Raw genomic sequence first — 27,642 nt, 5'->3', positions numbered from 1 at the left:
GTGTGTGTGTGTGTGTGTGTGTGTGTGTGTGTGTGTGTGTGTGTGTGTGTGTGTGTGTGTGTGTGTGTGTGTGTGCGGCTCACTTGCAGTCCTGCACCGTGGACCCAGGGGTGGTCTTGAAGCCAGACAGACACCGGATCGAGGAGCTGATGCTGCAGGAGTGACAGGCGGTCCGGGTCCTCAGAACCGTGGTGTTGGAGCAGAAGTTCTGCTGGAAATAAACCCGGAGACGTCGGTTCTGGTAGAAATAAACTGCTTTGTTCCGATTTCAGTCATTTTTAACTTCAACAAATATTTTTTAATCATTTACTCTAAAACCGGGCCGGTCTACCAATCTGGGGCCGGATTCACCAATATGTTCTTAAGAACGATCTTAAGAAATGTCTTAAGATCTAAAATTAAGAAGTTCATAAGAAAGTTCTTAAGTGCAATTCCTCAATATTTTCTTAAGAACCGTCTTAAAAACTGTAATTTCTTACGAATTTCTTATTTTTCCTACTTAAGAACTTCTTAAAATATGTAATTGCATTGCACGCGCCAACAAACAACATTTATACAGGTAGTTTGCGTCTTAACCGTCAGTCACTCACTAAACATGGAGAAGGAGAAAAAGAGATGCAGGAACTTTTCAAGGTTATGGTGGATGAGATTAATGTGCGGAAACAAATACTATTGGGGAAAATTAGCTACCATGCTAACTAACGGTTAACAGGCTCTTTGTGTAATTAATTACAAAGTATATCCTCAAACTATGACCTACTAGTCTAAACTTGTCTAAAATGTGTTGAAAAAGGTGATATTAGAGGCTTATTATTATTATTATTATTATTATCATTATTATTATTATTATTACCTTTTCACAGAATACATTTTAAGACAGGTCAAGGTTGTCTTAAAGTTAAGAAAAAAGTCAAAAACAAATTTGAGAACTTTTATTTCAAGAATACCATTTATTCTTAAGTTTTTTCTTAAGAAGAAACTTAAGAAAAAAATTGAGAAAATACTTAGAACTTTTTTGGAGAATATGACTTTTTCTCTTTTTTCTTCTTAAGACTGAACTTAAGAAAAAAATGACACTTAAGAAGATTTTTTTTCTTAAGAATGTTTTGTGAATCCGGCTCCTGGTCTACAGCTACTGGGCCGGTCTTCCTGCAGACCCGGTTGCCCCTCAGAATCACCAAACATGCAACAAACAAGGGTACAGTGCTCGCTCCGTTCCTCTTCACACTTTACACTTCGGATTTCCACCACAACACGGACTCCTGCCATCTCCAGAAGTTCTCCGATGACCCCCAGGGGTCATTGCCGACTTCGTCACATGGTGCGAACTGAACCATCTGCAAATCAACACCAGCAAGGAGGTGGTGATCGACTTCGGCAGGAACCCTCTGCCTCTTGTGAACATCCAGGGGCTGAACATTGAGACGGTGGAGGAGTACAAGTACCTGGGTGTTCACCTCAATAACAAACTGGACTGGTCTCACAAACACCGACGCCCTGTACAAGAAGGACCAGAGTCGACTCCACCTGCTGAGGAGACTGAGGTCCTTCGGTGTGTGCAGGGAGCTCCTAAGGACTTTCTATGACTCTGTGGTAGCGTCTGCCATATTCTATGCAGTGGTCTGCTGGAGCTGCGGGAGCTCGGAGAGAGACAGGAAGAGACTGAACCGACTGGTCAGGAGGGCTGGCTCGGTTCTTGGTTGTGCTCTGGACTCTGCCGAGGAGGTGGGTGAGAGGAGGATGCTGGTCAAGCTGAACTCCATCATGAACAACTCTCTCACCCATAGACATATATACATAGACGCCCCATCGAGCGCTGAGCCGTACGTCGTCGGTCGCCGCCATATGAAGTTCAAGACTGCGCTGTAAACTAATACAAGTGAATGGACTTATTTTCATATAGCACCTTTCTACAAAGAAATTTACGTTTTACGTCTCATTTATTCATTCACACACGCACTAATATACTTGGGAAACAGTTAGGCACCAAATATAATATATTTAATTTTCTCAGATGGCAAAAATGGCAAACCTGTCTCTTTATAAGTGCAATAACCAGTAAATACCTCACGTATTTTTGAAAATATTTTGAAAATATTTGTAAATTTTTTGTAAATATTATCAATTTTTTTGGTGTTTACTATTTTTTTCTCTCTTGTACATACTCTTTTTCTATTTTTTATATTGTTCTTTTTATTAAAAAACTATTTATTGGTTATTTCTATTTTAAATTTTTTTGTATAAAGCGTGTGTGTGTTTTGGCTGCTGCACGACTGAATTTCTCCTCTGGGAGATCAATAAAGTCTTCTATTCTATTCTATTCTATTCTATTCTATTCTATAATTAAGAACTTTATTGATCCCACATAGGAGTAATTCATGTTGTATCAGCTATAGAGAACAAGGTAGTGCCAAAAAACAATATATATCCCCCCTCACAAAAATAAGAAAAATAGAGAAACATATTTTCTCATCAACAAAACATATTTTAAAATTTTCAAGCAACAAAATAACATATTTGAACCATTTTTCAGACAATAAAATAACATTTGAACCAGTTTTCAGACGAATTTTTTTGTTTATTTTTGCCATCTGAGAAAATTAAATATATTATATTTGGTGCCTAACTGTTTCCCAAGTATATTAGTGCGTGTGTGAATGAATAAATGAGACGTAAAACGTACATTTCTTTGTAGAAAGGCGCTTTATGAAAATAAGTCCATTAACTTCTATTAGTTTACAGCGCAGTCTTGCCACATCCAATATGGCAGCAACGTTGACGTATCGCAGCAGCGGGCAAAACCACTCGATGTGGCGTCTACGTATATATGTCTATGCTCTCACCCCCTACATGACACCGTGGGAGCATCAGCAGCTCCTTCAGCCAAAGACTGCTCCACCCGCTAGAGAAGGAACGTTACCGCAGGTCCTTCATCCCCACAGCCATCAGACTCTACAACAACCAACTCTAGTCCCTCGAGTGCAATAACCTGTTTTTCTGAAAGTGCAATAACCTTCTTCCTCTAAATACATCACTGGTATTTTTGTCTCTTTGCACATATATATTATTCGTTTTTCGGGTTTAGTATTTAAATGATGTCAAAATTGAACGAGTATGTGAAATGAAATTCTTGGCCATGATAATTGATGATAAACTTGATTGGAAAACACATATAAACAATATTAAATGTAAATTGTCCAAAACCATTGCAATCCTATACAAGACAAAATAACTTTTAAATCAGAAATGCACTTACATACTGTACTGTTCACTCATTGTTCCATACATTACTTACTGTGTGGAGGTATGGGGAAATACTTACATAACAAACATTGATCCAATAATTAAATTACAAAAGAGAGCATAAGAATTGTAAATAATTCAAAATACTGCGACCCAACGAACCCACTCTTCATTAAAGGAGCATGAGGCTCCTTTTAAGAAATGAGACTCTCTAGCGCCACCCTTCACCACGACGGCCGTTGGGGGTACTGCAGCCAACAGTGAAGCCGGCACAGGAGAACGGGGAGAACGCGCATGCAGCGTCATGTGACGTCACATCCGCAGGACAGTGCGGGAAATTCGGGACCGAATTGCAGCACATTTTGCAGCACACAGCCTGTTCAAGGCAACGGAGAGATACACTAGAGGAATCATTCTTTTGGGTTTGGAACGCTTCATCTGACATTATTACTAGAAAACTTAAAATGTATACGGATTTTTTTCATAAATCCTGCCACAATCCGGCCTCAAGCTAGCTAGTGTCTGTGATGAGCTAAAAATGTGTAGTTCTATCCGCAAATTCAAAAAAATTTTTAAACTTAGGGCAATTGATAAATATAAACTATGACCAAGTGCATCTTCTCCTGTAAATCCTCTATATCACATGCTTTTGTTGTAATTGATCTCTGTAATACCTTTTATTTTGATTTGTTGTGATGTGATGTATTGTAAAAAAGGGTAGACATTATATAAGCTACGGCTTCTGTCTACACCTTTTTTGGTTCATTTATTTATATATCCAGCTTTACTGTGAGGCATGTTTTGATTGACTAATGGACCAAAATAAAACTAACTAACTAACTAAGTATTTCTTTTGTACATTGCTCATTTTTTTATATTGCTCTTTTTTAATTACTTACTATTTATTGTTTTTTTGTTTGTTTTTTAGGATATACTTTTTTATTCCTTTTCATACTTTCGTGTATATTTTGTAAAAATTGTCGAGTGTGTATGTTTGCTGCTGCACAAGTGAATTTCCCCTCTGGGGGATCAATAAAGTGTATTCTATTCTATTCAAACCCGTTCTGTTGCACATCTAAACACATTCTTCATTGTTCTGGCTTCTCGGTACCAGATCGTCCCGCAGCATGATGCCACCACCGCCGTGCACCGTGTTGTGAAGCAGAGTGGACTTGGATCAGCAGAACTTTTCCGGGTCCAACATGCAGAAACACTGATCTCAGACCTCAGGGATGGTTCTGATCATCGTGAAGTTCCAGATCGTCGGACTTCTGGGTCATAATAATAAAAACTACCGGGACCAGTGTTGTACCGGAGCTCCTAAAGGTCCGGCCCGGTTTCTCTGCTGCTCCGTCTCTGGTCCTGCGCCGACAGGAAGTGGCTGTAATGGTTTTAATAGCTGCTCCACCCAGGACTCCCAGGACCGGCTTCCTGCTGCGGCCGAGGAAACCGGCTTTGATCACAGCTCTGTTTAGGTGTTTGTGGAGTTGGACCGGACCAGAGACCAGAGAGCTGGACTAAATTTGCTTTCATCAATGATAATTCTGACTAGATATCGTCGTCAACGAACCTTTATCACCTGAGGAAAATGAGACGCAACGAAAATGCTGGTCATGTGACGATAACGATAATTAAATATACAGGACTGTCTCAGAAAATTTGAATATTGTGATAAAGTCCTTTATTTCCTGTAATGCAAAAGTGTCATACATTCTGGATTATTACAAATCAACTGAAATATTGCAAGCCTTTTATTATTTTAATATTGCTGATCATGGTTTACAGCTTAAGAAAACTCAAATATCCTATCTCAAAAACTTAGAATATTCTGGGAATCTTAATCTTAAACTGTAAGCCATAATCAGCAATATTAAAATAATAAAAGGCTTGCAATATTTCAGTTGATTTGTAATGAATCCTGAATGTATGACATTTTTTTTTTTTTTTTTTTTTTAAATTGCATTACAGAAAATAAAGAACTTTATCACAATATTCTAATTTTCTGAGACAGTCCTGTATAATGCAATATCGTCAACGAATAAAAACCAGACTAAAATGTAGATTACAAAATAAAAACTCTTCTAAAATGTGTCTTCATTTTGGTTGACCAAAACGAGACGAAATGTTCTACCAAAGATCCTTAATCTCCATGTTTGAAATAGTTTCTTCTGGTTTAGTCTTTAGATCTTTGGATCCTCTTTCCTACATAGACATGGAAAATTATCAGGAGAATCTGGACCAGGATCAAGATCAGGATCAGGAGAAACTGGACCAGGATCAAGATCAGGATCAGGAGAAACTGGACCAGGATCAGGAGGATCTGGATCTCTCAAGCGTTTAAAGAACGCTGGTAACTGAGAATCCCAGGGAGCCTTGCAGCACGGCAGTGGCAGCATCATGAAATAAAAATCAGGATGTTTTCCTTTAAATAACCTCCTTTAATTATTTTACTTAATTTTGAATAAAAATAAAGTGATTTCATCTAAATTATTTTGTTATTTTTAATCAAACTGTTTTATTTGTAAATAAATTAAATGTTCCTCGACGGGTTTCAGCAGATTTTCAGCATCAGATCCTGCAAAGCTGCACGTTGATGGACTTTTAAACGGTTTATCATCATCACCATCATCATCATCATCATCATCACCATCATCATCATCATCATCACCATCATCATCATTACCTCCAGCTGACAGCAGATCAGCTGAAGTCCTGAGAACAAACTTCTACATAAACCTGAACCTCCTGAACTTCTTCATCGATACAGAGACGAGGATCTGACCTGTGAAGCCGCCGTCGTCATCGTCACCATCATCATCATCATCATCAAGGCGGCGGCGAGCAGCAGCCGAGGACTCGGACGGAGCTCCATCTCTTCTGACATCTGTCCTGCCGGCTGGCCCCTTTTCAGGGGCCCCGCCCCTCTGGACTGGCCCCGCCCTCTTCTGGCTGACCACGCCCCCTCCACACTGGCCCCGCCCCCTCTCCATGATGACCCCCCTCTCTCTTCCTCTCATCTCTCCCGTGTTTCCTGACCAACAAACTCAGAGAAAACTGCTGAGTTTCAGTGTTTTTCTTCTTTTCCTCACAGGAAGTCGGAGCTGCTGGTTTAAATCCCAGAGGTTTGTGGTTCTGCAGGTTCGGCTTCGACCCTGGACTGAAACCTGGACCGGTTCTGACAGGGTTGCCAAACGTCCCTTGAAATACAGAATTGTTACATAATTGGGAATTAAAAGTTTATTTCGTATTTCACAATTGTCCCATGCATGTGTCACACACGCGCACACACTCACACACACATGAACAACGAACTAACAATAATTAACAAAATAAAGGACAGGATACATTAAAGACCAGAGGTATCAAGTAACAAAGTACAAATACTTCGTTACCTTACTTAAGTAGAAATTTTGGTTATCTATACTTCACTGGAGTAATTATTTTTCAGACAACTTTTTACTTTTACTCCTTACATTTTCACGCAATTATCTGTACTTTTTACTCCTTACATTTTAAAAACAGCCTCGTTACTCTATTTCATTTCGGCCTTTAAAAAAAAACTATCCAGTTAAATTTCTCCATCCGGATAGAGTGAATTTGGTTGTGGTTGTTTCAGATGTTCTTGTCCAGTTTTGTTCTTACATCCGTTCCCTCAGATTCCTGCAACTAAACTTGGATGTACATTCCAATAAAGGTTAGGATAAATGATAACATGAACATGAAGTTTGACTTTTTGCACCATTACAATACTTATAGGCAACTAGTCATCATATCTGCTGCTCTCTGAAACACATGTTAATGCTCAATAGTACACATATATGGCTCTTTAATATATTTGCATTCTACTAAGATTCATTCATTTTCAATGGCTTTTGTCCTTAATGGCTTTTTTCCCCCTTACATTACTTTTACTTTTATACTTTAAGTAGTTTTGAAACCAGTACTTTTATACTTTTACTTGAGTAAAAAACTTGAGTTGATACTTGAACTTCTACAGGAGTATTTTTAAACTCTAGTATCTATACTTCTACCTGAGTAATGAATGTGAATACTGAAGACACCTCTGTTAAAGACAGCAACATATGTTGGTTTGCTCTCTGTCATTTATTGATGTCATAATATACAGGTGAAGGTTGGAAAATTTGAATATATTGCAAAACTTCCTTTGTTTCAGTAAATTCAACTAAAGATGAAACAAATATATTATTTCCCACTACATGCAAAGTGAGATATTTTAAGCCTTTATTTATTATAATTTTGATGATTATAGCTCACAGTTTATGAAAACCCCAAAGAAGAAATCTTTTATTAAATCAATAAAATATTCAATCATCAAAATTATAACAAATAAAGCCTTAATATATCTTGCTTTGCATGTAATGAGACTATTTAATATATTAGTTTCACCGTTTAAGTTGAATTTTGGAAATAAATTAACTTTTACACCATATTCTAGTTGAATTATTGAAATAAATTAACTTTTACACCATATTCTAGTTGAATTATTGAAATAAATGAACCTTTACACCATATTCTAGTTGAATTATTGAAATAAATGAACCTTTACACCATATTCTAGTTGAATTATTGAAATAAGTTAACTTTTACATCATATTGTAGTTGAATTATTGAAATAAGTTAACTTTTACATCATATTGTAGTTGAATTATTGAAATAAGTTAACTTTTAGACCATATTCTAGTTGAATTATTGAAATAAATTAACTTTTACACAATATTCTTCATCTGTAGCTGTATTCTACATCTGGGCTGATGTGGACATACGTAGCATAGGAGGATATTTCAGTTGCTGTATGGTTGGCTGTCTGTACAGTCATGCAAGTTCAATGCTATTAAAGCACTTTAATCTTTAAATCAAAGCATTTTTTTTTTTCATATAAAATAAATAAGTTTCCATGCAGTTTAGAAGTTTTGGGGATGTCCCTTTTTTTTGGCGCCTGCACTGCTGAAATCGGGGCGTCCCTTATTTCTATTTCTGAAAGGTGGCAACCCTAGGTTCTGGTCCACCTTCAGCCAGTGGCGTCAATTCAGTGGAAGCTAAGGTATGGCAAGGTTACGAGTCACAGAACTTAACCAGAGTATCAATCAACACGTCCAGCAAATACTCATCACAGAAGTCTGCTATGTAGCTTATCTGTGTGGTCAAGAACATTTGAACTTTTTTGAAATGCAGTCTTGCTCACTGCAAAAACTCAAAATCTTACCAGGAATATTAGTCTTATTTCTACGTAGTTAAAATGTTTCATTTTTAGTCAAAAAATCTCATTACACTTAAAACAAGAGTGATCACCAGAAAAATAACTTATTATATAAACATTTTCACCTGTTTCAAGTAAATTTTCACTTGAAATAAGTAGAAAATCTGCCAGTGCGACAAGATTTATCTTCTCATTACAAGCAAAAAATCTTGTTCCACTGGCAGATTTTTCCACTTATTTTGAGTGAAAATACTTGAAACAGGTGAAAATGGTTGTTTTTGAGTGTTGTCTTAAATGTAATGAGATTTTTTTTACTAAAAATTAGACATTTTAACTAGAAATAAGACAAATATTCATTTTAAGATTTTGAGTTTTAGCAGTGTATAATAACTAGTGAAATCGATCATGTTGTTCTGATTTGCATTTGTAGTTATTTTATATGTATTAACTAATAGAATAATCAATACAAATAGACACAGAGTAATTCCATAAATGTATTTAAAAAACAAACATTTACATTTTCCCTTGAAGCCGAAGTGTGGCGGCTGTTGTACCTTCATACCCAATTGACGCCCCTGCCTTCAGCCCAGGAGCATCCCGTTGGACTCTCTCGGTTGTGGTCCGTCCTTCTCTCCAGTGTTGCTCCACTTCCATGAGGTCCGACCCCGGGGTCAGAACCAGGTTCTGGTTCTGGTTTCATAAAGAGGTTCAAGAACCTAACCAACTTAGGCCTCATTTACACGTACAGTAGCAAAAACGGTGGTGATTTCATGCGTTTTGGCCGTTCGTTTACACAAAAACGAACTCAAAGTCACCAAAAACGATCATTACTGAAAACTCCGGCCAAAGTGGAGATTTTTAAAAACTCCGTCTTCACGTTTGCTTGTAAACGGGGGGAAACAGACATTTAAGCTTCAGAACGTCAACATTATGCGTCAGAAACGTCCCCAGCGTCATGAGTGCGACCTGTATTTACAATTTGTTTGGCCACCGTCAATATTTTCTTGTATTTTACCTGTTTTATATTCTAAAGTCACACTTAAAAGTAACTCCTCTTTTCTGTCACTCCAAACGAAACACTTTCCTTCCATCTTGGAAGTAACTAGAAGTTACTCGTGTCATTTGTTGATGTTTTTTTCCAGGATTCGGATTGGCTAGCATGACTTTATCTTCTCGTTACACTGCCCCCTGCAGGTTTGGCTGCTCATAGCACCTTAACAGCTATTTATGCAGGTTCGTGTAAATGATGGTATTTTTCAAAACATAGAGGGGGAAATATCCGTTTTTGTAAATACCCGGCTATGTGTAAACGCCCAAGGGTCTGGTACTGGATCATATATAGAATATATAGAATATATAGAAATATAGAAAATAGATCAACAAAACAAATTTAAAATTAACTAAATTAATTAATTAAAAAACTAAAATAACATATTTGAACCATTTTTCAGACAATAAAATAACATTTGATCCATTTTTCCGACAATAAAATAATTGAAAAAATCTGAAAAATAGTTAAAATATGTTATTTTGTTACTTGAAAATTTAAAAATATGTTTTGTTGATGAGAAAATATGTTTCTCTATTTTTCTTATTTTTGTGAGGGGGGATATATATTGTTTTTTGGCACTACTTTGTTCTCTATAGCTGATATAACATGGATTACTCCTATGTGGGATCAATAAAGTTCTTATTTTTGCCATCTTAGAAATTAAATATATTATATTTGGTGCCCAACTGTTTCCCAAGTATATTAGTGCGTGTGTGAATGAATAAATGATACGTAAAACATACATTTCTTTGTAGAAAGGCGCTTTATGAAAATAAGTCCATTTACTTGTATTAGTTTACAGCGCAGTCTTGCCACATCCAATATGGCGGTGACGTTGACGTACGGCTCAGCACTCGATGGGGCGACTACGTATATATATGTCTATGGGGAGACGGGTCCTCAAGTACCAACGAGGGGAAGTTCTGGTTTTACAGTATTTTATATTTCAACCAAAAGCTCTGTTAAAATTCCTTCTTCCACTTCTGATGTCTCTTCTGTCCCGAACACGACGGCCCGGTGACGTTTATCATGTTTTCTCTCAGAAAGCTGCTGACTGGAACTCTTCAGGAAGACTCGGTCCAAGAGGTCGACCAGGGGTCGACTCGGGGCCCCCGACCCCTCGGGCCCCTGGGACTCGGCCCGGGAGACCCCGTCTGATCACCAGGTTCCAGAAGGACAGGAAATCCTGGACCGAAGATAAGAACCTGCCGTCCTCCAACCCGGATCTTTCTGGTGCGACGGTCCGGGTGACTCAGCACCGCCGCAGTGAGGGTCCCGGTGACCCAGCAGCGTCACCATGAGGGTTCATCTTCAACCTCTTCGAACCGGTTCTGTTCAGATTCTCTTCTTTTTAAAATATTTTTTTATTTTGTATTTTTTTTCTGTGCAGATTCTTTTTTTTTTTTAAATTTATTTATTTATTTTTTTCTGTTCAGATTTCATCTCCAGAATCGACAGAATAAACTACGGTGGCCGAGACCCGCCATTGCTGAAAATTAAAGAAACACTGCAAATAAAAAGAAACGCTGATGCAAATAAAATAAACGCTTTGCAAATAAAATAAACGCTGCAAATAAAAAGAAACGCCGATGCAAATAAAATAAACGCTTTGCAAATAAAATAAACGCTGCAAATAAAAACAAACGCCGCTGCAAATATAAAGAAACGCCGCTCCAAATAAAAAAAATCACGCAAATAAAAAAGCCACAACGGAAGTGAATTACCGGGGACTATTTTTGCTGATGCACCGGTGTTTTTTAGGAGAAGAACACAAAGAGGACGTAAGTGAAAAGGAAGAAATAAGAAGAGCGAGGAATAAGAAGAACAACGAACGAGAAAATAAGTGAAAAGGTTAGTGTTCAACGTCGCTACGTGTAATTTTTAAATTGCAACACCGGTGCATCAGCAAAAATAGTCCCCGGTAATTCACTTCCGTTGCGGCTTTTTTATTTGCATTGTTTTTTTATTTTATTTGCAGCGGGGTTTCTTTATATTTGCAGCATTTCTTTTATTTGCAGCAGCGTTTGTTTCTGTTTGCAGCGTTACTTTTATTTTCAGGAATGGCGGGTCTCGGCCACCGTAATAAACCACCTCTTTTAAAGCTGCTCTGTGCTACAGTACCGCTTCTGGCCACACGGGGGCGCTAACGCCTCAACAGAGGCCCCTCTGGAGTTTTAAGGAGTTTTTAAAAACACAGAAGAAAAGAAAAGCCGTAGTTATTTACACATAAATAAGTTTATTTACTTATTTCCAAGCACATGAACTCTTTGTTGTTGTTGTTGAGTCTTTATTTTGTGAATTAGTGTCTTTAAAGTCTCATTTCAGAGACTTTTAGTTCACCGGCTGGAAAACGTAAACGGAGATGTTGTGAAGCTGCACCTGGACCTGTACTTGTACTTGTACTTGTACTTGTACCTGCACCTGTACTTGTACTTGTACCTGCACTTGTAGCTGCACCTGCACCTGCACCCGTACTTGTACTTGTACCTGCACCTGTACTTGTACTTGTACCTGCACCTGTACTTGTACCTGCACCCGTACTTGTACTTGTACCTGCACCTGTACTTGCACCTGCACCTGTACTTGTACCTGCACCTGTACTTGTGCTTGTACTTGTACCTGCACCTGCACCTGTACTTGTACCTGGACCTGTACTTGTACCTGCACCTGCACTTGTACCTGCACCTGTACTTGTACCTGCACCTGGACCTGTACTTGTACCTGTACTTGTACCTGCACTTGCACCTGCACTTGTACCTGCACCTGTACTTGTACCTGCACCTGGACCTGTACTTGTACCTGTACTTGTACCTGCACTTGCACCTGTACTTGTACCTGCACCTGTACCTGCACCTGCACCTGTACTTGTACCTGCACCTGTACTTGTACCTGCACTTGTACCTGCACCTGCACCTGCACCTGTACTTGTACCTGCACCTGTACTTGCATCTGCACCTGCACCTGCACCTGTACTTGTACTTGTACTTGCACCTGCACCTGCACCTGCACCTGTACCTGCACCTGTACTTGTACCTGCACCTGTACTTGTACCTGCACTTGTACCTGCACCTGCACCTGTACTTGTACCTGCACCTGTACTTGTACTTGCATCTGCACCTGCACCTGCACCTGTACTTGTACTTGTACTTGTACTTGCACCTGCACCTGCACCTGTAGCCTAACCAGGTCTGTGATGAGGTAACACTTGAGGTTTGGGTAAAAGTAGCTACAATACCTGCATCAGTAGTACAAGTACCTCAAATACCTGCATCAGTAGTACATTTACCTCTGATACCTGGATCGGTAGTACAAGTACCTCAGATACCTGCATCAGTAGTACATTTACCTCTGATACCTGGATCGGTAGTACAAGTACCTCAGATACCTGCATCTGTAGTACATTTACCTCTGATACCTGGATATGTAGTACAAGTACCTCAGATACCTGGAGTCGGCAGTACAAGTACATCTGATACTTGGATCAGTGGTACAAGTACCTCAGGTGCAGGTGTGAACCAGTCCAGAGTTCGGCGCTGCAGACCGTTGCTTAGCAACCGCGTACTTCCCGCCTCGTCTCCAGGTGTGACAGTATTTCCAAAAGTACTCCAGGTGTTTCGTCCTTGATTCAAGGTCCGTCCCAGGTGCAACCGCACAGGCGCTTTGTCCTCGTCTCCGGGAGAGTCCTGGAGACGTTTCCAGGTGTCCCCCGGGTTTCACCCAGGTATTACTTACAGTTGTCCTCCAGGTGTCCCTCAGGTGTCCCAGGTGTCCTCCAGGTGTCCCCCAGGTGTCCCAGGTGTTCCCAGGTGTCCTCCAGGTGTCCCCCAGGTGTCCCAGGTGTTCCCAGGTGTCCCCCAGGTGTCCCAGTTGTCCCCCAGGCGTCCCCCAGGTGTCCCAGGCGTCCCCCAGGTATCCCAGGTGTCCCCCAGGTGTCCCAGGTGTTCCCAGGTGTCCCCAGGTGTCCCAGGTGTTCCCAGGTGTCCCCCAGGTGTCCCAGGTGTTAATTCCAAGTGTCCTCCAGGTGTCCCAGGTGTCCCCCAGGTGTCCTCCAGGTGTCCCCCAGGTGTTATTTGCAGGTGTGCATGTCGTTCATGCTCTCGCAGCGCCTGCAGCGGACGTAGCAGCACCAGACGAACTTGCACTCGCAGCGCTGGATGTTCCGCACCACGTGGGTGTTGTAGCCGCGGCCGCAGCACAGCAGGTTGCAGCCGTCCGGCCCGGTGGAGGTGCGGTTGCAGCGGCGGCCCCTGGTGCCGGCGATGCCGCCCCGCCGGTCCTCCAGGCAGTAGTTGGGGGACTTGTTCAGGTAGATCAGCTGGTACCGGTCCACCGGCCGCCGCGGCTCCTTCCGCCGGGGCTTCTTCCGCGACCGACCCGGCACCTGGATGCTGTGCTCGTACCGCTCCTTCAGGTAGGCGCCCACGCGCTCGAACGGCGCCATCGACTTCCAGCAGGTCTTCACGGCGCAGGAGCCGGACACGCCGTGGCAGCGGCAGTCTGTGGACATCGTCCGGTCGATGGCCTGCAGGACACCGAAACAGAACCGATGAATGAACCCCGGATGTCTGTGAGGTCACGGCTCCACCGCTAACGGAGTCATCAGTCAGTCGGTCGGTCGGTCGGTCGGTCAACCAAGAACCACGAACCTCGAACCTGCATCTCAACTCATTGACCTACAATGTCGTCATTTAATGATTCCACGATTCAACAATTCAAAGACTTATATTGTCAAGTCACCGTCGTCTGAGCACACCGTCGCCATTGGCGTGGAAGCCCACCTCGGTCCTACCTCGGTCTTACCTCGGTCCTACCTCGGTCCTACCTCAGTCCTACTCCGGTCCTACCCCGGTAGTACCTCGGTCCTACCCCGGTAGTACCTCGGTCCTACCTCGGTCGTACCTCGGTCATACCTCGGTCCTACCGCGGTCCTACCGCGGTCCTACCTCGGTCCTACCTCGGTCCTACCTCGGTCCTACCTCGGTCTTGCCGCGGTCGTACCTCGGTCGTACCTCGGTCGTACCTCGGTCTTGCCGCGGTGGTACCTCGGTCCTACTCCGGTCCTACCTCGGTCCTACCCCGGTCCTACCTCGGTTCTACCTCGGTCCTACCACGGTCATGCCGCGGTCGTACCTTCGGTCCTACTCCGGTCCTACCTCGGTCCTACCTCGGTCCTACCTCGGTCATGCCGCGGTCGTACCTCGGTCCTACTCCGGTCCTACCTCGGTCCTACCTCGGTTCACCCTCGGTCATGCCGCGGTCGTACCTCGGTCCTACCTCGGTTCTACCTCGGTCCTACCTCGGTCATGCCCCGGTCGTACCTTGGCCCTACCCCGGTCCTACACCGGTCCTACCCTGGTCCTACCTCGGTCCTACCCTGGTCCTACCCCGGTCCTACCTCGGTCCTACCTCGGTCCTACCTCGGTCCTACCTCGGTCATGCCGCGGTCCTACCTCGGTCATGCCGCGGTCCTACCTCGGTCGTACCTCGGTCATACCTCGGTCCTACCTCGGTCATGCCGCGGTCCTACTCCGGTCCTGCCTGGGTCGTACCTCGGTCCTACCTCGGTCCTACCTCAGTCCTACTCCGGTCCTACCCCGGTCGTACCTCGGTCATACCTCGGTCCTACCTCGGTCATGCCGCGGTCCTACCTCGGTCGTATCTCGGTCCTACCTCGGTCATGCCGCGGTCGTACCTCGGTCCTACTCCGGTCCTACCTCGGTCCTACCTCGGTCATGCCGCGGTCGTACCTCGGTCCTACTCCGGTCCTACCTCGGTCCTACCTCGGTCCTACCTCGGTTCTACCTCGGTCATGCCGCGGTCGTACCTCGGTCCTACTCCGGTCCTACCTCAGTTCTACCTCGGTCCTACCTCGGTCATGCCCCGGTCGTACCTCGGCCCTACCCCGGTCCTACACCGGTCCTACCCTGGTCCTACCTCGGTCCTACCACGGTCCTACCTCGGTCCTACCCCGGTCCTACCCCGGTCCTACCCCGGTCCTACCTCGGTCCTACCTCGGTCCTACCCCGGCCGTACCTCGGTCCTACCCCGGTCGTACCTCGGTCCTACCCTGGTCGTACCTCGGTCGTACCTCGGTCCTACCTCGGTCCTACCTCTGTCCTACCCCGGTCCTACCTCGGTCCTACCTCGGTCCTACCCCGGTCCTACCTCGGTTCTACCTCGGTCGTACCTCGGTCCTACCCCGGTCCTACCCCGGTCCTACCTCGGTCCTACCTCGGTCCTACCTCTGTCCTACCCCGGTCCTACCTCAGTCCTACCTCGGTCGTACCTCGGTCATACCTCGGTCCTACCTCGGTCATGCCGCGGTCCTACTCCGGTCCTGCCTGGGTCGTACCTCGGTCCTACCTCTGTCCTACCTCAGTCCTACTCCGGTCCTACCCCGGTCGTACCTCGGTCATACCTCGGTCCTACCTCGGTCATGCCGCGGTCCTACTCCGGTCCTACCTCGGCCCTACCTCGGCCCTACCTCGGTCCTACCTCGGTCTTGCCGCGGTCGTACCTCGGTCCTACTCCGGTCCTACCTCGGTTCTACCTCGGTCCTACCTCGGTCATGCCCCGGTCGTGTCCCGGTCGTACCTCGGCCCTACCCCGGTCCTACACCGGTCCTACCCTGGTCCTACCTCGGCCCTACCCCGGTCCTACCTCGGTCCTACCCCGGTCCTATCCCGGTCCTACCTCGGTCCTACCTCGGTCCTACCCCGGCCGTACCTCGGTCCTACCCCGGTCGTACCTCGGTCCTACCCCGGTCGTACCTCGGTCCTACCTCTGTCCTACCCCGGTCCTACCTCGGTCCTACCTCGGTCCTACCCCGGTCCTACCCCGGTCCTACCTCGGTCCTACCTCGGTCCTACCTCGGTCCTACTTCGGTCCTACCCCGGTCCTACCTCAGTCCTACCTCGGTCCTACCTCGGTCATGCCGCGGTCCTACCTCGGTCATGCCGCGGTCCTACCTCGGTCGTACCTCGGTCATACCTCGGCCCTACCTCGGTCATGCCGCGGTCCTACTACGGTCCTGCCTGGGTCGTACCTCGGTCCTACCTCGGTCCTACCTCAGTCCTACTCCGGTCCTACCCCGGTCGTACCTCGGCCATACCTCGGTCCTACCTCGGTCATGCCGCGGTCCTACCTCGGTCGTACCTCGGTCCTACCTCGGTCATGCCGCGGTCGTACCTCGGTCCTACTCCGGTCCTACCTCGGTCATGCCGCGGTCGTACCTCGGTCCTACTCCGGTCCTACCTCGGTCCTACCTCGGTTCTACCTCGGTCCTACCTCGGTCATGCCGCGGTCCTACCGCGGTCCTACCTCGGTCCTACCTCGGTCCTACCTCGGTCCTACCTCGGTCTTGCCGCGGTCGTACCTCGGTCGTACCTCGGTCGTACCTCGGTCTTGCCGCGGTCGTACCTCGGTCCTACTCCGGTCCTACCTCGGTCCTACCCCGGTCCTACCTCGGTTCTACCTCGGTCCTACCACGGTCATGCCGCGGTCGTACCTTCGGTCCTACTCCGGTCCTACCTCGGTCCTACCTCGGTCATGCCGCGGTCGTACCTCGGTCCTACTCCGGTCCTACCTCGGTCCTACCTCGGTTCTACCTCGGTCATGCCGCGGTCGTACCTCGGTCCTACCTCGGTTCTACCTCGGTCCTACCTCGGTCATGCCCCGGTCGTACCTTGGCCCTACCCCGGTCCTACACCGGTCCTACCCTGGTCCTACCTCGGTCCTACCCTGGTCCTACCCCGGTCCTACCTCGGTCCTACCTCGGTCCTACCTCGGTCATGCCGCGGTCCTACCTCGGTCATGCCGCGGTCCTACCTCGGTCGTACCTCGGTCATACCTCGGTCGTACCTCGGCCCTACCCCGGTCCTACACCGGTCCTACCCTGGTCCTACCTCGGTCCTACCACGGTCCTACCTCGGTCCTACCCCGGTCCTACCCCGGTCCTACCCCGGTCCTACCTCGGTCCTACCTCGGCCCTACCCCGGCCGTACCTCGGTCCTACCCCGGTCGTACCTCGGTCCTACCCTGGTCGTACCTCGGTCGTACCTCGGTCCTACCTCGGTCCTACCTCTGTCCTACCCCGGTCCTACCTCGGTCCTACCTCGGTCCTACCCCGGTCCTACCTCGGTCGTACCTCGGTCCTACCCCGGTCCTACCCCGGTCCTACCTCGGTCCTACCTCGGTCCTACCTCGGTCCTACCTCGGTCCTACCCCGGTCCTACCTCAGTCCTACCTCGGTCGTACCTCGGTCATACCTCGGTCCTACCTCGGTCATGCCGCGGTCCTACTCCGGTCCTGCCTGGGTCGTACCTCGGTCCTACCTCTGTCCTACCTCAGTCCTACTCCGGTCCTACCCCGGTCGTACCTCTGTCATACCTCGGTCCTACCTCGGTCATGCCGCGGTCCTACTCCGGTCCTACCTCGGCCCTACCTCGGCCCTACCTCGGTCCTACCTCGGTCTTGCCGCGGTCGTACCTCGGTCCTACTCCGGTCCTACCTCGGTTCTACCTCGGTCCTACCTCGGTCATGCCCCGGTCGTGTCCCGGTCGTACCTCGGCCCTACCCCGGTCCTACACCGGTCCTACCCTGGTCCTACCTCGGTCCTACCCCGGTCCTACCTCGGTCCTACCCCGGTCCTATCCCGGTCCTACCCCGGTCCTACCCCGGCCGTACCTCGGTCCTACCCCGGTCGTACCTCGGTCCTACCCCGGTCGTACCTCGGTCCTACCTCTGTCCTACCCCGGTCCTACCTCGGTCCTACCTCGGTCCTACCCCGGTCCTACCCCGGTCCTACCTCGGTCCTACCTCGGTCCTACCTCGGTCCTACTTCGGTCCTACCCCGGTCCTACCTCAGTCCTACCTCGGTCCTACCTCGGTCATGCCGCGGTCCTACCTCGGTCATGCCGCGGTCCTACCTCGGTCGTACCTCGGTCATACCTCGGCCCTACCTCGGTCATGCCGCGGTCCTACTACGGTCCTGCCTGGGTCGTACCTCGGTCCTACCTCGGTCCTACCTCAGTCCTACTCCGGTCCTACCCCGGTCGTACCTCGGCCATACCTCGGTCCTACCTCGGTCATGCCGCGGTCCTACCTCGGTCGTACCTCGGTCCTACCTCGGTCATGCCGCGGTCGTACCTCGGTCCTACTCCGGTCCTACCTCGGTCATGCCGCGGTCGTACCTCGGTCCTACTCCGGTCCTACCTCGGTCCTACCTCGGTCCTACCTCGGTTCTACCTCGGTCCTACCTCGGTCATGCCGCGGTCGTACCTCGGTCCTACTCCGGTCCTACCTCGGTTCTACCTCGGTCCTACCTCGGTCATGCCCCGGTCGTACCTCGGCCCTACCCCGGTCCTACACCGGTCCTACCCTGGTCCTACCTCGGTCCTACCCCGGTCCTACCTCGGTCCTACCTCGGTCCTACCTCGGCCCTACCTCGGTCCTACCTCGGTCCTACCTCGGCCCTACCTCGGTCCTACCCCGGTCCTACCTCGGTCCTACCTCGGCCCTACCTCAGTCCTACCCCGGGTCCTACCTCGGTCCTACCTCAGTCCTACCCCGGCCCTACCCCGGCCCTACCTCGGTCCTACCTCGGTCCTGCCCCGGTCCCTGACGGGTCTCACCTGCCGCCCCGCCTCGCTGTTGTGCTGGTTCATGGTCACCAGCGTGTAGCCTTCGCGGCTCGCCGACGTGTTCTTGACGGTGTTGTCGATGAACCGGCGGCTGAACACGGTTCCGTACTGGATGTGGTCTGAGCAGCCGCCCCAGTGCCAACCCTCGGCGGAGGAGCCGCCGCCACGCAGCTGGGCGTCGCAGCCGCACTCCGTCATGTTGCCCTGGCTGCAGGACCGCGTGACGGCATGGACGAGGCCCGCCGCCATCACAGCGTAGATGAAGGCCGTCTCCTTGGTTCCTGCGGGACAGAGACGTCGTTACTTCGCAGAAACCACCTGAAGGTGACGCCTCGGGGGCTTTTTGGTGACCTCAAACGTCCCAACGGGACGCTGGCTTCGACCGGCTGATGCCAAACTGGCAGAGACTAAGGGTGCTTTCAGACCAGTGGCCCATTTGTTTTGTTCCGATTCAGGGGCTAAATCGATACAGTTGTTTCGTTTTTCGTTTGTGGCGTTTGTGTTCACAAGGCAAGCGTCTGTAGCGGTTCAAAGCTGTTAACAAATGCCATGTGCGAACCAACTGTTCTCTCATTGGTCAGAAATGAAAGCGGAAGGAGTTTCCTCTTCCGTACCCCGGGAAAAACAACAATGGTAATAACCCCTTTCACATAAAGGGCGCAAAGCGCAGACCGCGGCAGGCTTTCCCATTTATTGTATATGTGCTGCCGTGGCGCAAGAGCAGACCGCTCTGCCACTGAGCTCAGCAGTGCCTGCCTGCCCGAATTGAATATTTTTTAATTTCACCGGGCCGCGCTGTGACGACATCTTGGCTCGTCTAATAAGACAGGAGGGAGAAGAGAAAAAGTTGTGTCCAATAGGAGAGAAGGTGGTGAAGGCTCTGCGCCGACTCGTCTCTTTGCGCCGCGGTCGCACATACACATGAATGGAGTTGTGTCGGTTGCTGTGTCGATTATGTTCTCACTCCAAACGCACCGCCAGGTCTTGAATGGAATCGGGCCGAGACCAGCTCTCCTAGGCGATCTTGGCTCGCTTGTTTTGTGCCGCATCCGAGCGGGATTGCTGTGTTCACATATACCAAACGAATCGATCTTTAGGGGGAAACGCTCCCTGTTTCGGAACAACTGCTCCAAACGGGACAGGTGTGAAAGCACCCTAATTCTTGGTATGAAAGGAACTGAGTCAGGAACGAGGTCCAGGCTACGACCCGCGTTAGCTGCAGATCTTTACAGTCGTCCACCGGGTCCCACTGAGGTTCTGTCAGAACCATCAGGTTTTACTAACGGCTCTCTCTCTCTCTCAACCTATTATAGATGAGTTACAATGAACCGGACTGGACTAGACCAGTTTTTCTGTGTACAGGGGGATGCAGCAAACTTTAGATTTACAATTTAAACAAGACTTTGGCTGCGTTCATTATTTTTCTCTTATTTTCCAACCGACTATCCACAAATGGAAACATCAATTGCTCTCTGTTTATTTTTATTCATCTCAACTTTTAAAGTAAAGCCACCGAATCGCAAGGACTGCGTGCAGTTCCGGGGTGTGACCACATGGGGGCAGCAGCGCCTCAGGACTCCAGTCGGAGCAGCAACGGGACGGAGATAAGAATTCAATTAAATGGAAGAAGATAAGGGAAATAAATACAGAATATCTGTAGTTTATTCATTTTGTTTTTATTCAACGACAAAAAGAAAAAAAACGGTTATAAATTCATAAAAAAGTATAGAAAAAAGTATTTGTTATTAAAAAGTTTCATGTCGTTTTTAATTATGAAAAAAAGAAAATTATAATTACACCCATACAAATATTTAAAAATTAAGAGATGTAATTATTATTTTTTTTATTTAATATTTAATACATATATCTACAACTGAATAAAATAAAAAAGATCTAAAGAAATGCAATAAATTAAAAAACATGTATTTATAATGTTTTGAATGTAAATTAATGTTTTCATTTAAAAAACTCCATAAGGGGTTGTTTTTGTTGCTTTTGTGGTGTTGTAAGTTTTGTTTTTGAAAATCGAAAGAGAATATTCGACAAAGAAATTTAAAAAATGAAAAAACGACATAAAAATGTGGAAAAAAGCAGCAAATGTTCAGATTAAAGTTGACGTTTTACTTCTTATAATACAAATCCCAGAACGGAAGTTCATCTTCTAACAGTGTTTTAAAATTAAAAACAGGAAAGGAGAGAAAACGGAGGATGAGAATGATCAACATGTTTGTTTTGTTTATTCAAGAGTCAAAAACAACAACAACAATAATAATAATAATAATAATAATAATAATAATAATAATAATAATTATTATTATTATTATTATTATTATTATTATTATTATTATTATTATTATTATTATTATTATTATTATATTAACATAAGAAAAACAATAATGTTACATTTAAAAAATATTAAATTTAATTAAATGAATAAATAAAACAAAAATACATTAAAAAAAAAGGAGTTGATTAAAAATAACATTTATTTATTAACAGTGGTTTTAGATTATTAACGATTTAATAAGAAGAGAATTACATATATCATTTTTGTAAATGGCCAAAGTAACAATGAGTGTTTTTAAAGACTCGTGTTTGTGTTTGTGGGAAAGTCTCCGGGACGGGTTTGCTGTGTTTCTTGTGTTTCTAGTTGAATAAAAAGAGGCGGGACTCACCGCTGCCGAGCTCGGGTCCGAACCCGGGCGGCTTCTTGGACGTGGAGCAGTTCCAGCGCTCGTGCCGGAACTGGTTGTGGCACTCGGACGCGGCCAGCCGGGCCCCATCCCGGACGCTGGGCAGCAGGAAGGGCTTCCGGCGGCACAGCTCCCGCTGGCGGGCGCTGAGCGGCGGGGCCGCGCAGGCCGGGGGCTCCGGGGCCCCGGCGGAGGTCACGCCCAGCCACCTGCGGGGGGGGACACGTCAGCGGGGTCACGGCGGGAGAACGAGGGGCCCCTGAACATCTGTATATGGGGCCCCTCAGCCATAAAATCTCATAGTCAGATGATTAGGGGCCCCATGTACAGATATAGGGACCCCTGAACATCTGTATGTGGGGCCCTGCAGCCAGAAACTCTGTATACAGATGTTCAGGGGCCCCTATATCTGTACATGGGGCCCCTGAACATGGGGCCCTACAGCCATAAAACCTTGTATTCAGATGATTAGGGGTCCCATGTACGGATGTAAGGACCCCTGAACATCTGTATATGGGGCCCTGCAGCCAGAAACCCTGTATGCAGATGTTCAGGGGCCCCTATATCTGTACATGGGGCCCCTGAACATCTGTATATGGGGCCCCACAGCCATAAAACCTCATATTCAGATGTTCAAGGGCCCCATGTGCAGATGTAGGGGCCCCTGAACATCTATATATGGGGCCCCACAGCCATAAAACCTTGTATTCAGATGTTCAAGGGCCCCATGTACAGATGTAGGGGCCCCTGAACATCTGTATAATGGGCCCCTGCAGCCATAAAACCTCGTATTCAGATGTTCAAGGGCCCCATGTACAGATGTAGGGGCCCCTGAACATCTGTATATGGGGCCCCACAGCCATAAAACCTCGTATTCAGATGTTCAAGGGCCCCATGTACAGATGTAGGGGCCCCTGAACATCTGTATATGGGGCCCCACAGCCATAAAACCTTGTATTCAGATGTTCAGGGGCCCCATGTACGGATGTAGGGGCCCCTAAACATCTGTATAATTGGCCCTACAGCCATAAAACCTCGTATTCAGATGTTCAAGGGCCCCATGTAAAGATGTAGGGGCCCCTGAACATCTGTAGATGGGGCCCCACAGCCAGAAACCCTCGTAATCAGATGTTCAGGGGCCCCATGTACAGATGTAGGGGCCCCTGAACATCTGTATATGGGGCCCTGCAGCCAGAAGCCTGGTATTCAGATTATTAGGGGCCCTATTTACGGATATACGGACCCCTGGACATCTGTATATGGGGCCCTGCAGGCAGAAACCCTGTATACAGATGTTCAGGGGCTCCATGTGCAGATGTAGGGGCCCCTGAGCATCTGTATGTGGGGCCCTGCAGCCATAAAACCTCATATTCAGATGTTCAGGGGCCCCATGTACAGATGTAGGGGCCCCTGAACATCTGTATATGGGGCCCCACAGCTATAAAACCTCGTATTCAGATGTTCAGGGGCCCCATGGACAGATGTAGGGGCCCCTGAACATCTGTATATGGGGCCCCACAGCCAAAAAACCTCGTATTCAGTTGTTCAGGGGCCCCATGTACAGATGTAGGGCCCCATATATAGATGTAGGGGCCCCTGAACAACTGTGTATGGGGCCCCACAGCCATAAAACCTCGTATTCAGATGTTCAAGGGCCCCATGTATAGATGTAGGGGCCCCTGAACATCTGTATGTGGGGCCCTGCAGCCATAAAACCTCGTATTCAGATGTTCAAGGGCCCCATGTAAAGATGTAGGGGCCCCTGGACATTTGTATGTGGGGCCCTGCAGCCAGAAACCCTGTATTCAGATGTTCAGGGGCCCCTATATCTGTACATGGGGCCCCTGAACATCTGTATATGGGGCATGGACCGATAAAACCTCGTATTCAGATGTTCAGGGGCCCCGTGTGCGGATGAAGGGGCCCCTGAACATCTGTAATGGGGCCCTGCAGACATAAAACCCTGTATACAGATGTTCAGGGGCCCAATATCTGTACATGGGGCCCCTGAACATCTGTAATGGGGCCCTGCAGCCATAAAACCTCATATTCAGATGTTCAAGGGCCACATGTAAAGATGTAGGGGCCCCTGAACATCTGTAATGGGGCCCTGCAGCCATAAAACCCTGTATACAGTTGTTCAGGGGCCCCTATATGTGTACATGGGGCCCCTGAACATCTGTATGTAGGGCCCTGCAGCCAGAAACTCTGTATACAGATGATTAGGGGCCCCATGTGCAGATGTAGGAGCCTGTAAACATCTGCATATGGGGCTCCTGAAGATCTGCATATGGGGCCCTGCAGCCAGAAGCCCCGTATGCGCATGCGCGAGGCCCCTGTCCAGATGTTCAGGGGCCCCGCGGCCCTCCCGCTCAGAGGTCATGAACCAGAACAAACGTCTCTTTCTGTCTCGGTGATTAAACGTGTTTTTGTGTGAAACTTCCACATTTATTGAATCAGACCTGAAAAGTGTCTCTGTGTGTCGCGGATTCCAGGAACCCGCAGCTGGCGGTTCCGACGCGGCTTATTCCACTTAATTGGATTCTTTCTAATTAAATTGCGTGAAGGCAGCGCGCGCGGGTCACGCGAACAGAAACACGCAGCGGCTCATAACCGGCTCCTGACGGCGGAACATCTGCAGCAGCAGGGTGGGGTTAGCGCGGGGTGAAGCTGGACTCAGGTTGGCGTGAACTCTGCCCCGGGAGACACGCAGGACGCCCGGTCACGTGGTCTGGAACAACAACGCAGTCACTTTTACGCGCGGCCCTGAACGCATCACTTTCAACCCCAGATGTGGAAACAAGATCCGTCCGATGGTTTGATTCCTGGAAAACTATCGAGTTGAAGCAAAACATCTGTCTTCAAATCCTCTAAAAACTCGTCACCCGTCTGTGACCCGGGATGTCGCTCAGGCATTTAGAGCGTATATACAAAATATATATATATATACATATATAAATAAATATATAAATATAAAAATCAATTATATCAGGGGTCTTCAAACTTTTTTTTCTCCCCTTGGATGAGAGAAAAACAGAGCAGGGACCCCCGCTTGTATTTCTTATTTTTTCCCTTTTTTATTTTAACGTGTCAAGTTTTAAGCCTTGCTTATAATAACTTTTGAATGTATTTTATTCTGCTTATATCACCTTATTAACCAATTCCTGACTGGGTTATTAGCTACATGTGTTTATGCTTATGAAACTTGGAAGGAGTAACGTTAGGCCGAGCTGTAACTTACAATCTCCAGCTTTAGGCTTCTTTATTGTCACAAATTTATCCATCAGGTCGAACTAGCGTTAAATATGAAATAGCCAAGTCAATTTCGCAACAAATTTTGTTTTCTTAAACAGCTAGCTAGCTCGTTTTTCCGCTCTAAAGTTGACATTAGTCACATGACTCATGTCATGGGAATCATTTATGTAGAGTAGTAGACTAAATAGTTATTGTCAAAAGTAGATTATTATCGCCTGTTGATGGAGTTTTCTCAATCATATATATATATATATATATATATATATATATATATATATATATATATATATATATATATATATATATATATATATATACCGTATTTTCTGGACTATAAGCCGCACCTGTATATAAGCCGCATCAGCTCTATTTTTAAAAAAACAATAAAAAAAAGATATATAAGCCGCATCCGCTCTATTTAGAAAAAAAGATATGCAAGCCGCAGATATTTATGTTGTTAGATTAGATATTTACTACATGTACAGAAGGATTTTGAGCTGTAAATGATGTACATGTTTGTACCTAAATAGATCTTTCCTAACAGTGTCTTTTAACACGGCAGCAACTTTTCTGATTAAAACGGGACAGAACCAAGAGAAAATAACCAGTATTTATTTATCTATTTATCTGTTTGAAATCTGCTTCTACTTCTATCTGCTAAAGAAGAAGTAGCGTATTGTTCTTTGCATTTATTTTGTCTTAGTTTTTGTTCTAATTCCGGTTAGCACTCCCCCTAGCGGTGGAAGAAAAATCCACAGAATAGCCGCACCTTTGTATAAGCCGCATGGTTCAAAACCTATGAAAAAGGTAGCGGCTTATAGTCCAGAAAATACGGTATATATATATATATATATATATATATATATATATATATATATATATATATATATATAAATGATAATATATAGGCTGTATATATATATATTAGGGATGGGTGATATTTTACCGTTCACGGTAAACCGTCAAAAAAATTCCCCACGGTAAGAATTTGTCATCTCGCGGTAAAAACGATAAATTCCCGTTGATGACGTTTTTGTCTAAAGTTGATTTATGTTTCTGTGTTAAATCCACGCACAACGTACCTGAAGGAAGGAAGGAAGGAAGGAAGGAAGGAAGGAAGAAAGAAAGAAAGAAAGAAAGAAAGAAAGAAAGAAAGAAAGAAAGAAAGAAAGAAAGAAAGAAAGAAAGAAAGAAAGAAAGAAAGAAAGAAAGAAAGAAAGAAAGAAAGAAAAATTCCAGTTGATACGTTTTTGTAACAAATGTAACAAACATGGCGGATCTGAGAGCGAGATAGATTTATAGTTGAAAAGGAGTTGAATTTGTATTTTTTTTATCGTCATTTTTATCGTTATCGGGATAAATGCCAGAAATTATTGTGATACATTTTTTAGTCCATACCGCCCATCCCTAATATATATATATATACAGACTTAACATTATTTTTATTTTTTTTTAACACAAATTATTTTGGTTAAAATTGCCTTTATTTCTTTTTAAGTTGCAGTACATCCACGGCCCCCCTAGGGGTCGCGGACCCCCGGTTGAAGACCCCTGAATTATGTAAAAATAATAAAAATAATAATAATAATAATTATTATTATTATCATTATTATTATTCTGTAAACAGATGTTTATTTGGGGCTGAAGTTCGTCAGAATGATCGATTCTGACGGGAATCCGTCCAACCTGAAACCAACTTCTGTCCAGACATAAATTAACTTTAATCAAAAGGGTCAGCAGCGGGCTGCACGCACGCGCACTGACGTCACTTGTTTCGCAACAGGCTGCACCTGATCGTGCACGCGCATTCGGCGGCTCCGGGTTCCAACTAAAACTCAAACTTGGGAATTTTACTTTTTAAATTAAAAATTAAAATCCGAAGTGGAAAACTTTTTGCACACCGGATTTGCAGAAAGGTGCCTCGGAGTTGGAAAGCTGCAGCCAAATTTAAAAAGGAAACTCCCGCACAGCTTCTTCTCACCGTACACTTGTTTATTAGGTCTTGGACCTTTTTCAAGGCATCAAAAGTTCTTTTTAAATTAAAAATTAAAAGAGAACTCACATCCAGCTGGCGCTGCAGCGCATCGGGCACGCGCACGCCAGCAGCAGCAGGGTCAGCGTGCACACGCCCCGGGTCTCCATCACCTCCTCATCAGGTCAGGGTCCGATCACAGGGCCGGTTCCGTCATGCTGAGACCCGGTCCTGGTCCTGGTCCTGGTCCTGGATCCTGAACTGGTCCTGGTCCTGGATCCTGACCTGGTCCTGGATCTGGATCTAGATCTGGATCTAGATCTGTATCTGGTCCTGGATCTGGATCTGGTTTCAGGTCCTGGTCCCGGTCCCGGAGCGTCGGTCCCGGTCCAGAGGTTCTGAGGATCTGAGCTTTTCTCTCCGCGGGAGGAGACGCGGCCCCCGGAGCCCAGGCCCGCCCTGATTGGCCGGGGCCCGGGTGACGTCACAGGGGGCCTGTAATTGGCCGGTCGGGACATGAGAGACACATGAGACACTTCTGATCTGAGAGTCAACAAGCGGCGGGAGGA

General features: G+C 46.2%; 2 protein-coding genes across 3 annotated transcripts in view; both read right to left on the bottom strand.

The window, feature by feature from the left end:
* stab2 (stabilin 2) overlaps positions 1-6,115 on the bottom strand; it is a 98,185-nt gene extending 92,070 nt beyond the window's left edge. Inside the window, exons 1-2 of one of the 2 annotated variants that reach the window (XM_061715031.1) lie at positions 6,026-6,115; positions 84-211 (exon numbers count right to left, since the gene is read on the bottom strand). In XM_061715031.1, the coding sequence (XP_061571015.1) occupies positions 84-211; positions 6,026-6,115 (218 nt within the window). The remainder of the gene's footprint in view (positions 1-83; positions 212-6,025) is intronic. The other variant, XM_061715032.1, reaches the window with a different exon arrangement.
* Positions 6,116-13,529: 7,414 nt separating this feature from the next.
* Positions 13,530-27,428, bottom strand: wnt16 (wingless-type MMTV integration site family, member 16). The gene is made up of 4 exons (XM_061714306.1): positions 27,164-27,428; positions 21,829-22,055; positions 19,145-19,434; positions 13,530-14,034 (listed from the first exon to the last, which is right to left on the bottom strand). The coding sequence occupies exons 1-4, from the start codon at positions 27,241-27,243 to the stop codon at positions 13,579-13,581; spliced, it is 1,053 nt and encodes a 350-aa protein (XP_061570290.1). The 5' UTR covers positions 27,244-27,428; the 3' UTR covers positions 13,530-13,578.
* Between the last annotated feature and the right edge of the window lie 214 nt (positions 27,429-27,642).

This window comes from Cololabis saira, chromosome 23 (genome assembly GCF_033807715.1).
Source record: "Cololabis saira isolate AMF1-May2022 chromosome 23, fColSai1.1, whole genome shotgun sequence".
Lineage (NCBI taxonomy): Eukaryota > Metazoa > Chordata > Actinopteri > Beloniformes > Belonidae > Cololabis > Cololabis saira.
This window is presented reverse-complemented; position numbering and strand designations above follow the sequence as displayed.